At 38.8% G+C, this 17,328-nt stretch overlaps 2 protein-coding genes across 10 annotated transcripts in view; both read left to right on the forward strand.

The window, feature by feature from the left end:
- LOC134627446 (transcriptional enhancer factor TEF-5-like) overlaps positions 1 to 2,288 on the forward strand; it is a 28,581-nt gene extending 26,293 nt beyond the window's left edge. For all 9 annotated transcript variants that reach the window (XM_063473515.1, XM_063473516.1, XM_063473518.1 and 6 more), the window contains one exon: positions 123 to 2,288. In XM_063473515.1, coding sequence (XP_063329585.1) covers positions 123 to 236 — 114 coding nt within the window. In that variant the 3' untranslated portion in view covers positions 237 to 2,288. The remainder of the gene's footprint in view (positions 1 to 122) is intronic.
- A 5,276-nt stretch (positions 2,289 to 7,564) lies between these two features.
- smpd2b (sphingomyelin phosphodiesterase 2b) lies at positions 7,565 to 16,415 on the forward strand. The gene is made up of 11 exons (XM_063473524.1): positions 7,565 to 7,803; positions 10,259 to 10,372; positions 10,466 to 10,562; positions 11,831 to 11,907; positions 12,341 to 12,434; positions 13,036 to 13,125; positions 13,217 to 13,299; positions 13,459 to 13,591; positions 14,030 to 14,134; positions 14,217 to 14,394; positions 14,793 to 16,415. Exons 2-11 carry the CDS (start codon positions 10,323 to 10,325, stop codon positions 15,215 to 15,217), a joined length of 1,332 nt encoding a protein of 443 aa, XP_063329594.1. The 5' UTR covers positions 7,565 to 7,803; positions 10,259 to 10,322; the 3' UTR covers positions 15,218 to 16,415.
- The last annotated feature ends 913 nt before the right edge of the window (positions 16,416 to 17,328 follow it).

Here is a 17,328-nt window from a genome sequence, read left to right on the forward strand (position 1 = left end):
ACATTTACGCTTAATGTCCCCATTAAGACCAGTTTATCAGTTGATATTTGCTATTTTCTAATTATTCACAAATCAGCTGATCATTATAGGCTTATTTCTAAATGGACTGTTCTTCTCCTCAGGTGGTGACGAATCGCGACACACAGGAAACCTTGCTCTGTATAGCATTTGTTTTTGAGGTTTCCACGAGTGAACACGGGGCTCAGTATCACGTCTACAGACTTGTTAAAGACTAACAGCTCTTCAGGGAGGTTTTGGAAAAGCCACACAATAAAGTGTGACACAGTCTCTCTTTAACCAGCTCAACGATCCAGGAGAAATTATGAAAACATTCAAAGCAATGCTAGACCGAACTAACATGGACACATTATATGCTTTAAAAAAGTATCCAAGGAAAAAAAAAAAAAAGAGCGAATCTCAACATGCCAGCACGCAAAGAAATTTTGAAGAATTGCGGACAAGTTATTCTCCATGTGTTTAAACATGATTTAGATGAAGTGGGTCACTTTTGCAAAAATCGATGGAGCCTGAAATGTTTTATCGAGGGGATGAGAACGTGTTTAGGGTTGAAAAGACTCTTAAAGTATCCAAGGGAACACCCTCTGAGCAACAAGAGAAGTGTAAATAGCATTGAAAAAGTAGAGAGAAAATTACCATGGAAGTGGAGTCAAGTTGTGTTTAGGTGTTTAGGAAACCAAGTGCCTTTTTCTCCAAAGATTATGATTGCCTGCCACTTCGGATTGCCTTATTTTTACTACCTCTTGTTTTTAAATGAAAAGAAAATATTCATACAGGTATTTTGAAAAGAAAATGTGGAAAGAAACCTCAGATCAACATCTTTTGGGGCAGTTCTTGTATTCAGGCACGCAGAGGAGTGGGATAACTAATTCTGATGAGGCCTATGTTACAAAAAAAACAAAAACAACATCCCAGGTTTTACAGTCCAAGTGTACAGGGAGAAGGTTAATTGTGTTGCCATGTTATTAAGGTTCTTTTTTTTTATACATATATTATTACACAATTTAAAAAAAAAATCAGGTCTTACAAGCATCTATCTATAACTGATTTTGACACTAGGGATGTCTTGAACCTTTGCTTTCCTGACATAAACCCAGGGCTTTGCCTTACTTATGAGATGCCCTGTTATTTCTCTCTGTTTGAAGACGTGTGCTCAGTTGCACTTAAAAGATTAAGAAGGGGGGAGTGCAGCAACACAGTGCTTATTTCTGCCTTGAGGTATGTAGCGTTACTGAATAAAATGAATTGTTTCTGTACTGTGAGTAAGTGGATACTAAAGGAATATGTGTTACATAGGAGTATTTGGGGTGGGGGGTAGGGGGGGTCTTCATATTTGTGATCAGCTAAACTCAGCACAGAGACCATGGTTAAAGCAGAGAGAAGTTAACCACTGTTTCTTTTGTTTAAAAAAGAGACTGTATGCTGTGAAGTTGGTACATTTGCTTCACTCCTCTCTGAAATGTGTGGAGAAGCTGCATTCATTAATTAAAACACTTTTTGATATTTAAGACATTTTTTTTTTACTGACATTACATATGAAATAATTGTTACATCAATCTGAATAACTGTCTTGAAAGAGAGCTATTGTCTCTGTGCTGTGGAGTATGACCATTGATTGTTATTTATAGGGCTGAATAAGAAATGGCAGGAGGGAAGGGTGGGGTATTGGTGATGATCATTTTCCACCATGATGGAGATGTTAAAAGTATTGTAGGACTTATATTGGAGATAGAATTTACTGCCAACTCATGGGTCCTGCTAGACGAATGTCTACTCTGTGAGGTTCACTGGACAAGTTCAAATTTAAAATATTGTATGGTGGCATACTTGCACCTGGCTTTGAATGTCATATTTCACAAGCTAGATACAATAACACTCCTCCTCTAGTAGGTATCTCAGTCTATCTTTTATACAGACATTTTTGCCATTATAAAGATTAATATTTTGTTTTGATTCAGTTGTCTTGACTTTCAGTGTTTGCCATATGCTTCACTGAAAAAAAATGTGTGATTGTGCTGATATTGATAATTAATAATGAGATATCTAATGTATCATATTCTGAATGGTGTGGGCAGTTTTCTTCTTTGTTTGTTTTTTGGTTTAAGGTGGTTTACTATTGTCTTTGTTACCAATGTGCATTGCAATTTTATACTTTGAGTAGAAGTTGGACTATGTAATCAACAAATGTATCTAACAATACATGACGCATGGTGCCTTTGGGGCCATTCCCCCCCTCCCCAGAAAAGTCATTAAACCTGTTTGTAAATTTGTTTTGTCTATAGTGATTCATTTTACAGTGGGTGCAGTGGTTAACACTGTCGCCTTCCAGTAAGGTTATGTGTGTTATGATTTGTTGCTTTTTTCAGTCTTTTAACCTTCCATAAACTATTCAATGCTTCACTTATTCCACATTTTATCATGTTAGATTTTTATTACAAAATTGATTATATTCATTATTCACTTTTACACGCAATACCCTTAACAAAAGTTAGCTTGAAATTCTTGCAAATGTATTAAAAATAAAATACAAAAATGTAACATCTACATAAGTATTCACAGCCTTTGCTCAAAAATTTGTTGAAGTAACAATTGCAGCCTTCAGTCTTTTTGAGCTACACCTATTTTGGGGCAGTTTCTCCCTTTTTTTTTCAGAACTTCTCAAGCTCCATCAGGTTGTATGGGGACGTACAGCTACTAACAGATCTTTCCAGAGATGCTCAATCGAGTTCAAGTCTGGGCTCTGGCCAGGCCACTTAAGGACATTCACAGAATAGTACTGAAGCCACTCCTTTGTTATCTTGGCTGTGTGCTTGGGGCCATTGTCCTGTTGGAAGATGAACCTTCACCCCAGTCCAAGGTCCAGAGCACTCTGGAGTAGGTTATCATCAAAGATGTTTCTGAACATTGCTGCATTAGTCTTTCCCTCAAGGCTGACAAGGCTCCCAGTTCTTCCCACCCAAAACATCACCACAGCATGATACTGCCACCACCATGCTTCACTGTAGTGGTTAGTGATGGGTAGATGATACCTCATGGGGTGTGTTACATATTGCCCTTATTGTGTCTACACATGTGTGACACTGTTGGTGTCTCGCTCAATAGCAACATCTGCAGGATTTAAAAAGTCATTGCAGACGACCTGGACAAAGCGTGTAAAGAAAGACTGAACTATGTTAATTGATTCTGACATCTAGACATCACATGAATGATGAATGGTCCTGTTTAACCAGTTCATGATAAAATGCTGTGCAAAAAGTGTGATAAAAGTAATTATTTCAATTATTATTGATTGATTGATTGATTATAGCAAACAAATATGATTGATTGACTAATACACTATATCAAATGCTGTTGTTGTTTTTTTTGCAAGGAATTATAAGTGAGAACCATGAAATGAAAGTGAAGTTTAGAAAATCTAAGTGCTTGTGATAGTGGGAGTGCTTGTATACTTGTATGTGAAGGCAGGGTTTACATATGTCTATTAAGGACGAGAAAGTTAAATTGGTCAAAATTAGTTAATTCATGTGAAACAAATTAATAAATAAACCAAATAATTAATAACAAATTTAAATGAGTCCTTCAAAAAAAAAACTGGAACACAAATAACTGATGACAATTGAGCAAAAGTAGAAAAAGGAAAGGGAAAAACATTTACCTTATTTGGTGCTGGGAGATCAAAATGATCTCAGTCTGGAGAAAATGTTCCTTTTCTCACTGGATAATAAATGTGCCAAAAACATAAGCACACAAACTGCACTAAAGACAATCTTCTCTCTTCTCAACGTGAATGCAGATGAGTCAAAATTTTCACTTTCCAATAAACATAATTTGGTGCCTCACCACTGTATGACACAGCAGCTGTATTGGTGATTTTTCGTGATACGTGATACACGCACCGATACAGGGCTTCGGGTCTTTGTTCTTGAAACACACAACAGCGCTTTGGTATTGTTTGATCCATAACTAGTAGGGATGATATTGGCCAGGTGACGAGTATTGTCTGGTTTCCTCCAGGCATGATGCTTGTTATTCAGAGTTCAATTTTTGTCTCATTTGTTTCCCATGGTCTGAGAGTCCTTCAGGTAGGTACCTTTTGGCAAAGACCAGCTGTTATGTGCCTTTTATTGAGGTGTGGCTTCTGTCTCACCACTCTACCATGCAGGTCTGATTGGTAGAGTGCTGTAGAAATGGTTGTCTATCTGGAAGGTTCTCCTCTCTCCATATAGTCAGAGATGAAGACAGTAGGAGTACTGAAGGCTAGCTGGAGAACAAAAGAAAAGGCTTACAGTGTGTTGTATGTGAGACTGGATACTAAGAAAGGAGAAAAGGACTAATGACAGGTTAAACAGAGAGATCTAGCTGGAAATAATGTGCAGTAGGTCAAGGTGATTGAAGATAGACATGGAAATGTACAAATGAGTGAAAAGAGTTTGCTGCAAAGATGGAAGAAGTACTTTAAGGAACTGATAAATGAAGAAAATGAGAGATGATGGTAGATGGTGGACAGTTATGAAATCAGGGATTGCTAAGGGTAAGTAAGGAGGAAGTGAAGGCTGCTATGAAGAGAATTGAAGCCAAAAAGATGGTTAGTCCAGATGACCTATGTGGACGAGGAGATGTCTAAGAGAGAGCAGTGGACTTTTTAACCAGATTGTTTAACACAATCTGAGTGAGAGGAGGCCCAATGAATGGAGAAGTAGTGTTCTGGTACTGACTTTCAAGATCAGAGGGTGATATGCAGAACTGTAGTATCTGCAGAGAGATAAAGCTGATGAGAAATACTATAAGGAACTCTGTAACATAAGCACAGAGTTGTTGAAGCTATGTTAAGAAAAGAGTTGACAGCAAGCAGCTTCATACTGAGAAAGTATGAAGCCATTGTATGACACTGTGATCTTTAGTGAGAGTGGGAGCAGGTGGAATAGAGCCTGAAGAAATGCAGGCATGCTTTGGAGAGAAGAGGAATGAAAGGCAGCTCATATTTCCATTGGAAGTGACCACAATGGACAGGATTAAAAATTAGTACATCAGAGGGACAGTTCAGGTTGAGCAATTTGGAGATGAAGTTAAAGAAGAAGGGCTGAGATGGACTGGACATTTACACAGTAGGGATAGTGAATATAATAGACAAAGAATATTAAATATGGAGCTGCCTATGACAGTTAACACATTTAACTACAATGGTCAGCTTTTAATCACGTGTTTTGCCCTATAATATAAATTTGTCTTTTGCCTACAGATGGATGATAGTGCAGAAAAAAAAGAATGTGTATCTACAACATAGAAAAAATATAATACACAGCTCCAATAAAAGATTTGCACATTTTATCATTCTCTTGGCTCTTGACGGAGGCAGTCGCACTTTCTCCCTCTCCCTCTCCCTTATCTTTCCTGCTTGGCTTCTCATGTCTTGTATAGTCTTGCTTATTCTCTAATCCTAAGAGAGTCTCCCAGACTTGTTCTCTAAACACCTAAAGAAGAATTATGGATTTGATCAACTGGTCCCTTAACGGAATTGACACCCTCCTGGGCTTGGGAGAGCCCAATTGTCCTGCAGAGACGTTTGCTGCCGGATACTCGATGGTCGGTTGTGTCGTGTGTCTGGCGACACTCTCGATGGAGGACATTGAACGACATCTACCAATTCAGAACCATGATAACAGAGTTCTGGCTGAATGGAGCTGGCTCGGACCTGGCTTATCGAAGAACAAGGAGCAGCTACAGCTGTTCAAAATCCCACAAGGCTGGCCGACATGATAGACGATGGGCAGGGCTGTGAGTACTAAGACTGTGTTTTTTTGAATGCAATATGGATACAATCTTGGAGAAGCTCATGGCTCTGCTATATGGATAAGATCTTGAAGAAGAACAATGGGAATTGAGAGACCTGGTGACCAGTGACGGACATTAGACCTACTGTAAAATTGGAAGCAGTTTGTTCGCACTAACCAAAACAACTACCATCTTCATCTCATCTCATCTCATCTCACCCCCCTGGTGCCAGCTGGATGCTCAAGGCAAAAGCTGACAGGATTAACAAATTCTCCTTAGATAATAAGACTGTTTGTTGTGACTCTTTCCCCCCTCATTCAAGGCCACCCGCGTCGACCGAAGATTGTTGACTTTTGCCTAACTGGGTGAAGGGACACCTTCTCTTGGCTGAACACGGAACACACACACACATGCACACACATACACATGTACACTGACACAGACCTACACTCACCCCCCACCCCTTCCAAACGCCTTCGAAGCTTAGTCTTCTATGTTGTGAGATGTGATGATTCATGTGCTATGTGCTGAGGTGTTTTTTATTTCTGTTCTCAAACTGATCTCCCTGTTGGAGCTCAGTCTGGGTGTTCTTTTTTTTTTCTCCTCGTCTTTCCTCATGTTGTGCATTTTCCATGGTTTCGGTGGTCGCTGCTCGTGTGGTCGACCGGCCAGTGCTACCTAGCCTGACCTGTCTCCCCAATGTGATGTTTGTGTATTGTATGTATGGTCGGCAAGGTATCATCTATCTTAATTGCCCCATGAGGATAAATAAAGTCTTTTTGACTTTGACTTGACTTGATATCTAATATTATACAAGCAATTGAGCATTTCACATGAACTGTTCACATTGTTGTGAGTAACAATTTTGCTGAATCTTCTGCCTAGGTCAGCTTTTAATCATGTGTTTTGCCCTATATTATAAATTTGTCTTTAGCCTACAGATGGATGATAGTGCAGGAAGAAAGAATATGTATCTACAACATAAAAAAATAAATAATACACAGCTGCAAAAACACATGTGCACATTTTATCAATATGTAATATTAAACAGCCAGTTGAGCATTTCACATGAACTGTTCAGACTGTTTACACTGTTGTCAGTAACAATTTTGCTGAACGTGTCAGCTGCCAGGCTGCAGAGTGCTGCCTGCTGTGGCCTTCACATTTTGTGTTTACCAGGCAGTTTTTATTAATTTTAATTTTTGTCATTTTAACCTTTATTTCTGTGATATTCGGATGTATGTATTTCCCTTACTTTCTCCATATTTTCTCCTTATTGCCCGAGTATTTATAGAGCATTAGTGCACCCATTTTTCCAGATTTTGTTTCACTTGACTTATTTACTACCTGACTTATTGCTGTGCCATTGCATTTACTCCTTAGATATTTTGATTTTGTCATAATACTTACACACTTTTGCTGTAGCAGTTTTTAAATGGTTGAAATACATTCATTTTACTGGTTTAATTTAATCTGAGCGCTTTTTCAACTGATTCCATGGTTTTTGGCTTAAAGAACTTCACGTCCCAGAATTGAGCGCGGCCAAGGAAGTCTAAGTCCGGAAACATGGTTTTCAAAATAAAAGTACTTTTACAAAATGTAATTTTTGGGATATTTAAAATGAAATCCATGTAACACAGCATTTATACCAGCAATTATTTTATTTTAAATACACACGAACGAGATGTTTCCTCTCGCTAAAAATAGTAATACTGATGTTCCGGTTTTATTTTGAGGTAAAATATAAAACCGGAGGTCATAACCGTTATTTATTTCCTTCTGACTTTACATAGACAGGAAATCCACGCAGCAATGTAAACCGTTGAATGCCACTAAAGTCTGTTCACTTTGTGAGATGCCGACCGACCGACAATGTGCTGTCTTCATTATTATTACTTAGGGTAACAGTGATAGTGAGCTAGTACGGCAGCAGGAAGTGTTTTGTACAAATTTACGACGCATCTCCGCATGAACGGCCCAGTTAACTTCAGCTGACGTCAACAGACTCTCGAGGTGAGTTAAACCAATTAATAAATCATAATATAAAAACCGGCAACAGGTTAACGGAAACTAGACCCAGCTTCACTTCTACAGACTAGCTAAACGGATATCTGGAACTTATTAGCAGTTATTTACGCTCACTAGTTAACCACGCTTAACTACCAGCGATTAACACTTTGACTTTTATACTACATAGTATCAAATTTCCACTAATGAAGCATTCCTGGTGTAGCAGTGGAAGTACCGAGGTATCTAAAATTTTATCTTCTTGAGTGTTCCGGGAATATTCTCTGCTTTTCCTGCCATAACACCGAGAATAACCTGCATTTCTTCACTGATTCTGCATTAAACCGATTTTGAATGATTTGGGCACATTTGAGTTTTAATAGAAACACTTAAGCTGTTATCTGGCTACGATAGGTAATTACTGTGAGTTTACTGCTTTGTGGTTGGTGTAGAACCCCTGCCCTCTTCCTTGTTCAACCCTTTTTCTAATGCTAGTCTTTAAAAAGCAAGGGCATTGTATATTTTATTTATGCTACACTGCTTGGCCACCAAAAAAAAGGTCACACAGTCTAATATTTCGTTGGACCGCGTTTAGCTTTGATTAGGCACCCTGTGGCATTGTTTTGATAAGCTTCTGCAATGTCAGAAGATTTATTTCCATCCAGTGTTGCATTAATTTTTCACCAAGATCTTGGATTGAATCTGACCACTGTGCAAAGCCTTCTCCAGCACATCCCAAAGATTCTCAGTGGGGTTAAGGTAAGAATTCTGTGGTGGCAAATCCTTTTGTCAAAATGATGTCTCATGCTCCCAGAACCACTCTTTCACAATTTGAGCCCGATGAATCCTGGCATTGTCATCCTGGAATATGCCCACTTCATCAGGGAAGAAAAAACCCATTGATGGAATAACCTGGTCATTCAGTATAGTAAGGTACTCAGCTGACCTCATTCTTGAAGCACATACTTTTTACCTGACCAACTGCAGCAACCCCAGATCATAGCACTGCCCCCGTACGCTTGTACAGTAGGCACTAGGCATGATAAGTGCATCACTTCATCTACCTCTCTTCTTACCCTGATACGCCCCTCGCTCTGGAACAGGGTAAATCTGGACTCATCAGACCACATGACCTTCTTCCATTGCTCCAGAGTCCGAATCTTTATGTTTCCTAGCAAATTGAAGCCTATTTTCCGGTTTGCCTCACTAATTAGTGGTTTTCTTATGGCTGCACAGCTGTTCAGTCCCAATCCTTTGAGTTCCCCTGCATTGTGCGTGTGAAAATGCTCTTGCTTTCACTATTAAACATAGCCCTGAGTTCTACTATTGTCTTTCTTCCATTTGAATTCACCAGACGTGTAAGTGATCACCGATTACGATCATTCAGGATTTTTTTTCCGGCCACATTTCTTCCTCGAAGATGATAGGTTCCCACTATCCTTCCACTTTTTAATAATGCGTTGGACAGTTCTTCACCCAATTTTAGTATTTTCTGCAATCTTCTTAGACGTTTACTCTGCTTGATGCATGCAAATGATTTGACCCTTCTCAAACACACTAACATCTTTTCCACGACCACAAGATGTCTTTCGACATGGTTGTTTATGAAATAAGAAGCAACTCATTGCACCAGTTGGGGTTAAATAACTTGTTGCCAGCTGAAAGTTAATCGCCCATGCAGTAATTGTCCAATTGGAGGCTCTTACCTATTTGCTTAGTTAAATCCAGGTGGCGACTTTTTTTGGCCAGGCAGTTTATAAGCTTCTACTATCATGTTTTGTGTGTGCTAAAGCAATGATGCTTCTGGTCCTTTGATTCTTTCACTGCATTGCTGCTTCCCCCTTTTCTCTCTAGCTATGTCAGCAATCGGCAGGCAAGTTGTACTCCAACTTTGTCTCCTTTAAAAAGAAAAAGAAAAAAATCTGCAAAATTTGCCTAACATGTGACATAGTAAGTTCTGCCTAGGTCAGCTTTTAATCATGTCTTTTGCCCTATATTATAAATTTGTCTTTAGCCTACAGATGGATGATAGTGCAGGAAGAAAGAATATGTATCTACAACATAAAAAAATAAATAATACACAGCTGCAAAAACACATGTGCACATTTTATCAATATGTAATATTAAACAGCCAGTTGAGCATTTCACATGAACTGTTCAAACTGTTTACACTGTTGTCAGTAACAATTTTGCTGAACGTGTCAGCTGCCAGTCATGCTGCAGTGTGCTGCGTTTTCACATTTTGTGCTTACCAAGCAGTTTTTTATTAATTTTCATTTTTGCCACTTCAACCTTTATTTCTGTGATGTTCGGATGTGTGCATGTCCCCTTCTTATCCAGATTTTTTTTCCTTATTGCCCGTGTTTTTATAGGGTGTATTAGCACACCCAGATGTTCAGCTAACGACATCAGCAGTGAAGCTCAGGCAATATCTAACAACTGTTCTTATGTGACACTTTAGGATCCATCCTAGTCACCTCACGTGAGCCGACATTCCTGATTTGAAGCTTCACTGATACGCCAACATGTCTAACATGGACTCTGTCAGAGTGCGGGTCTTTTCTCTGAACTGCTGGTCAGTGGCTGTGGTTTGTGGAGATTCTTGATGCATTGCTGTGATACACCCATTTAAAAAATAAGTCATGCTCCACGCTCTTTATTTTTGCAGGGGGATCCGATATCTAAGCAAATACTGTCCACAGCGCTATGCCATGATTGGTGAAATGTTGTGTAAGGAACAGCATGATATTGTGTTACTGCAAGAGGTAGGTGGAAGCCAGCTTACAAAACGGTTGATTGCAGACTCACTGTTCTGATAAAAACAGTGACTCTGCAGGTCATACATAATGTGTTGGGAAACTACGTGTTTTTTTGTTTTTTTTATTTCTCATCTGTACACCGCCACAATGGATTTAAAATAAAATATTCAATAAGTGATTGATGTACAGGAATTACACCTGTTTTTATACATAGTCTCCCATTTTCAGAGGCACCGCCTCGGACTGACTGGGCTGTTGAAGAATATCTAATTTCTTTGCCTCAGAAACTCTTGTTTGCTTTTGCAGTATCCTTTGTGATCAGTTTAACAGCTTTTGTCTGAATCTGAGCAGAATACAACCCTATAAACCTTAGAGTTCAGAGTGCTAATTCTTTTAGCAGTCACGTTATCAAACACTGGCAGCCATATATGCCATAGCATTGCCTCCACCTTGTTTGACAGAAGATGTTCTATGTTTTGGATCATGAGCTGTTCCTTTCCTTCTCCATACTTTTGACTTCCAGTCATCATGGTACAAGTTAATCTTGGGTTCATCTGTCCAAATAATTTTTTCCAGAATTATGCAGGCTCCTGTAGACATTTTCTGACAAAGTCTAATCTGGTCTTTCTCTGATCTTGTGTAATCAACAATAGCTCGTTGTACAGCTAGTTTCTATTCATGACCTTGATTGTGGACCTTAATAATGACACCCCTGCCTCCTCAAGACTTGTTTTGGTACTGCTGAGCTGGCCAGTGTATTCTTTCTTTTTAAATTGATATCATATTGTTGATTTTGCTACACCTGTATGTTTTGCTGTCCCACCCATTGGTTTGTTTTGGTTTCACCCTCCTTCACTTGCATTAAAAACTCTTGAGTTCCAATGAAAACATACAAGATTTAAATTTCAATGCTTGGACTCAATTCCAAATTTTTTATCTGCTTCATTTGTTGTGAATCAAAAAGGGAACATGCCTCAACTTGCCATGAAACTACTTAGTCAATTGTCCAACTCAGTTTTGAGCCTCTGGAAATGGGAGACTGTGTATACAATTGACTCTAATTCTTAAACAGTTCGTGCAATACTTTTGTTAAAGTCTACACTTCAGTCTCATAAGGACTGATTTAAAATTACAAACAGTCCCTAACAAATTGTAGGCTGCAGTGCAATGAAAGTAATTTGACCCTAAGTTATAAATTAAAATTAGACATGGGTAAATACTCATAATAATGTGTGGTATTCAACTTTCTGAGTGACATGCAAATGTTTTTACAGGTGTGGAGTGAGAAAGACTATCTCTTCTTGAAAAAGAAACTTGCTTCTTGTCACCCTCACTCTCATTACTTCAGAAGGTAATGTTTCTGCCATCTCACACAAAAGCGCACTGTGAAATAGTTTCTCTAATTTTTAACCTTGAACATCTCAGTCTGAGATTAAAGGTCGTGATTGGTCATATCTTCAAAAGGCCATAATGTCTTTATCTCGGTAAAATGTGCTTGCGTGACATTGATGTGTTTGAGAAGTTCACTGAAACTATCAAGGGTTAACTTTTTCTCCTTAATTCTTCCTTGACCTCCATACCAAAGAACAAGACTGTGATTAAGCTAAGGTTCTACCTTTCTAATCCCCTCTGTAGCTCACAAAAATGTCAACTCTAATGGATAAGTTCTCACATCTGTTGCAGATACTACCGATTTGTACTTGGAGTAAGATAATGTCGAACTACATGGAAACCAAGTATGTGAGTCATTATTTATAACTTTTTGTCACATGTTTCTGTTGCAGTGGCGTCATAGGCAGTGGACTGGCCATTTTCTCCAAACACAGAATCCGCGACACATTTCTTTATCGCTACTCACTGAATGGTTATCCTTACATGGTAAGTCTGGAGAGCTAGAGATGGAGAAAACAGTATCTTGTACTCGTGTTTATCAGCAAATAAAAAATCTTCTGTAAGAGATGCACCTATAAAATTCACCAAAGTAAAACACTGTGTCAACAATAGTAAAATTACTTGTTTATGCTAGAAGGCTTTAACTGTATTAAATATATTGTGAAATTGTCATTGATGTATAAATGTGTGAACAGACTTTTTGAGTAGACATTAGGGGAGTAGCTCATTTTAATTACTGTATTTATATACTTCAAAAATAGTTCTTTGTTAGCAGTAATTTTAGCTGTTTTCCTTTTGCTATTACTCTATGTGAGAATGCACAACTTTAAGAAATAAATAAAACATGCAGCAGAACCAGGAGCAACAAATTTTAGATAAATACCAAACTAAAAATAGCTGGGTTTTTTAGGATTGTAGTTAAGTATATGTAACAAAGAATTCAATTTTTTGGCAAAACCCTGATAGCTCGACAGTATTAGTGTCAACTTTTTCCCCTGCATTGGCTTCATGCAAAGTTATCTGTACTCCTCATATCACCCTTCGTTTTCACTGTTTATTCACAGTTGTTATTTTCCTTATTAATTAGGCTCACCATGGAGACTGGTTTGGTGGTAAAGCTGTTGGGATGGCTATCCTAAACCTCGGCAGCCTGACTGCAAATGTCTATGTCACTCATGTAAGGTTTCATAACAGCAGTTTTCAGCCCTATCTATGCATGATTTTCGATTATTGATCAATGTGCTGTTGTCCTTGTGTACTGATTTTAGCTGCATGCAGAGTACTCCCGAGAGAAGGACTCTTATCTACCTCACAGAGTGGTTCAGGCCTGGGAGCTGCAGCAGTTCATTCGGTAGTGTGTCTTTGCTTGTTTCTTTATATTTGTTTACATATTTACTAAAATGTTTGAAGTAACATTACAAGTAACATTTATCTAATTTGTAGAATACAATGACTAACATGTTTGGTGTTTTTTTTTTTTTTTTTTTGGGTTTTTTTCTGTGCTTCTTAGCCACACCTCTGCTGGTGCAGATGTGGTCATTGTTGGTGGTGACCTCAACATGCACCCTCAGGACCTTGGGAACAGACTACTGAGGGCTTACACTGGACTGCAAGACTCTTATTTAGAAACAGCTAAATTTGATGTATGTAGAAGTATTAATCTGTGTTCAAACAGGTAGTGCAGTAATGAAATCAAGTACCTGTTTTTATTTATGTAGATTCTTGCAGATTTTAGTGCATTTAAATTTACATCACTTCAAGTTGAAATACGAGGCACAGTGGCAGTCATAGAGTTGCCATGCATGCAGTTATGTAGGCTCTAACACATTTATTTTGATGCAAAAGGAAGTTGGACCATAAAGTCTTGGCTATTCATTGTGGTTCTTAGAGCTGCACACGACAGATTGGCTCAAAAGTAGCTTTGCTACTGTGTCATTGTGGTCTCATATCTTAAGGTCTGAGCTGCAAAGTAAAATGGTATTATTCAAGAAATGCCAGGGTTGTAAAAGTAGAAGCAGCCTTCTGTTACACTTTGGTTTTATGTAAATTGAATTTAAGTAAGTTTTTTTTTTTTCTTGCAGGGATGTGAGAATGGTATGACTCTTATAGCAGACAACCCTTTTATTAGTAAAAAGGAGCTTGTACCCTTTGAGAAGGGGATTCGAATTGACTACATACTATTTAAGGTGAGTGAAAGCACCATGTCACTGATGATTTTTATAAAGCCATGTAACCGCTAAAGCATGATTGCCCTCTTGTTATTCCCAGGGTTCTTCAAAAGCCGACGTCCATTGTGATTCCATGTCCACCACCAAAGGCTCCGTTCCCAACCATCCTTTCCCATACTCCGACCATGAAGCTCTCACTGCTGAACTGAGGCTGGAGCTGCACACTCCGGCTGAAACAGGAAGTGACAGAAAATTGAAGAATAAGGACTCTACTACAGGTATCTGCACACTCCATGCCAGCAGGTTGTCTCATGTAAAGGTGATTGATTGTCCAATTACTTTGGTATAAATTATTCAATGGAAAACCCTAGTGAAGCTCTGTAGCCAGGCTGTATTGCCAGCTTTAAGTATATGCTGGTGTTTTGTTTTTTTTCTGGCTGCTCTTCCAAAAGGTCTATTCCAGGCCACATGTTGTAATTTCATCCATGGTTAAATAGTGCCAGGAACAGTGGGTTAAATAACATGGAGCACAGTGAATATTTAATGTTCTGTTGTAACAATAATCCTGTCCACTATAGAGCTTGACTCTTCAACACTTTCTGCAGTGCTTTACTCTCCAGCTTTGTACTGGTATAAAGGCTCCACTCTTTCTCTTGTCTCTCTTTCATGGACTTAGGGAAACTGGCTGAACTGGTTGACATTGTGACTGAGGCCCGCACTGAAGTCAAAGTGGGCTTGCACTGTGCTGAGAGGATGCGCTACACAGCAGCACGCACTGGAGTGATGGGGCTGGCTCTGCTGTTCCTGGAGCTGGTCATCGCCGCGGTGCCCTACTTAGCTCTGGGAGCAGAACAGCCTTTCCCTCGTACTTCCTTCTACCTGCTGGCTGTGCTGTGCTTTGCCATCCTGCTGGCCACCTCCATGTTGTACATCTTTTACACAATGGAGCTGAAATCACTTCAGGGAGCTGAAGACCAGATGAGGCTGGGTATAGGTAGTCTGCAAGAGAAGCTTAAGGGCTTTTGTCTAGCTCAACTTCATAATCCCTCAGGAAGGCCCCCAGAGGTTCAGGAGCCCAGTGCCTTTGAGCCAGAGGAGTAATGCAGAGGCCAAGTATGTCAAAGTCGAAAAGGCGACTTTGAAGTCACTTTTATAGTGAACATGTGAGGAGCTTTGCTCCCCTGAATATTTTAGATTTGGAGATTTATATTCATATTGCAGAATCAATCATAAGTGAAATGCTTCTCTGAAAGTAGTGCAGGGCATATGCATTGACATTATATACTTTTATATAGAGCTCTGTAGGCTTTTATTACACCTAGATTTCACTTGATGCACCTAGAATATACAAATGTACTGTAATGCTTCTGTGCTGTTATGCTGAAGGTCATTAAGTCTGACCATTTGTGTTTTTTAGCCTCAGGTCCGATTTGCATTCCACCCACCAGTAGATTCACCGGGACCATTTTTTTCTTCCCTTTTTTGAGTTTAATAATCAACTGCACAGAGATTATGGTTCCAGGTTGTGTTTGACCGTGTCTTTAATGTGTTAAATACATGAAGAAAGTAGCTCTGTGATCTCCATTGCAATAGAAGACACAGACACTCGACATGTAGAAGGTTTACATTTCAGTCAGTAATATTTTTCCTCTACAACAGCACTTGTCAGGATCCTTTGTACTGTAGATAAAGGAACAAAGTCTGTCTGCACGTATCATTTGTCATGCTCTCTGTTATAGTGTCTTAATCTTAAAGACAATCTACACTCCTCTCATATGTATAGAGTGAAAATACTGAAAATGTTCTGCTCTTGACTTTGACCTCTTTTGGACACATTTTTGCAAAGCACAATATACCATAGAAAATAAAAACAGAATACATCAGTTAGTGTGCAGTGCACTTTGTTGATTAACCTGGTAAACCACTTCCCTATAGTTTTGCTAGGAGATTGCTTAATATGTTACATTGCTAAAATACCATGTTGTAACTCAAGAGTTTGAACGTTTACTGTCACCTCAGTGGAGAAGAAGCACTTCGCAGTTCTTAAGTTCATTATGGGCTATAGAATTTCAGATACTTGATGTTCATTCCAACTGGAAACTGTGATGGGCATGATCATGAAAGCAATAATAAAGACTTTATGCACATGCTTATGAACTGCTGTGGCTCTATGTAGACCTGACAAGTCGTCACGAGATGGCGTCTGACATTTCAAACTATAGTTTGTATTCCCTGAGATTCACATATTCACCACTAGAGAGCAGTCAAAGTACAGTACAGTGCCAGAACAGGTCTTTCTCTAAGTATGTCATTGAATTTAAAAAAAAAAAAAAAAAAAAAAGCAGCATTCACAATATTAAATATACCAGACAATGGCTGTGAAAACAACAAAGCCAGTGAGAACATAAGAAGACGACAAACTAACATGATAGATTAGATGCCAGCTCACACCTTTAGTATGCACAGCAGACAAGCTCAGACATGGGTGTGGTGCATTCAAATGCTCCCCCCCCCCCCCCCCCCCCCCCACTGCAAATATGAATAATACATTAACTGCACACAAGGTAGAAGTTTCAAAGTCGAAACACAAATATGGCATATACAACTGCATATGCATATGTTTAAGACGCGCTGACATGTAAGGTGTTGTACACCTGTGCAACTTTGATTAAAACTGTATGCTTGGAAGTTATTCTGTTGCACTTTCCAAAATCTAATTAATAACCTTCCATAAATATATAGGTATACAACTCATCAGAACTGGTTTAAAATTTTCACTCCAACAAAGTGATAGCCTGGCGTTTGTAAAATGGGAAAAGGATACTGGTAATGTAAATGATAGTCTCAAAAGGCTATTTACAGACTTCTGTTGTGCAAAAGGAACTTGTATTGTAAATTTTAACAAACAAGTAAGTAGCACCTTACCAGTTGTGCTTTTTTCTTGTGCGTTATTATTAGTCAAGTTATATTATCCTGTTATGGGACATATTGCACACAATATAAGTCAACAAAGTCAACTGTTTTGTTTAATACTTTTTTTTTGTTTTGCAGCATGCTGTAGAAATTGCAGGAGGAAAAAAGAGCGTGTGAACAGGTCTAAACATGGGTTAACCTCACTTAACACTTTCTTTTTCCTTCTCCTTATTTGCTTGACTTTAGTTGGCAACAAAAGTCTTGTTTCCATGACACAAGCAACACAACATTTAATCACT

This window comes from Pelmatolapia mariae, linkage group LG5 (assembly GCF_036321145.2).
Source record: "Pelmatolapia mariae isolate MD_Pm_ZW linkage group LG5, Pm_UMD_F_2, whole genome shotgun sequence".
NCBI lineage: Eukaryota > Metazoa > Chordata > Actinopteri > Cichliformes > Cichlidae > Pelmatolapia > Pelmatolapia mariae.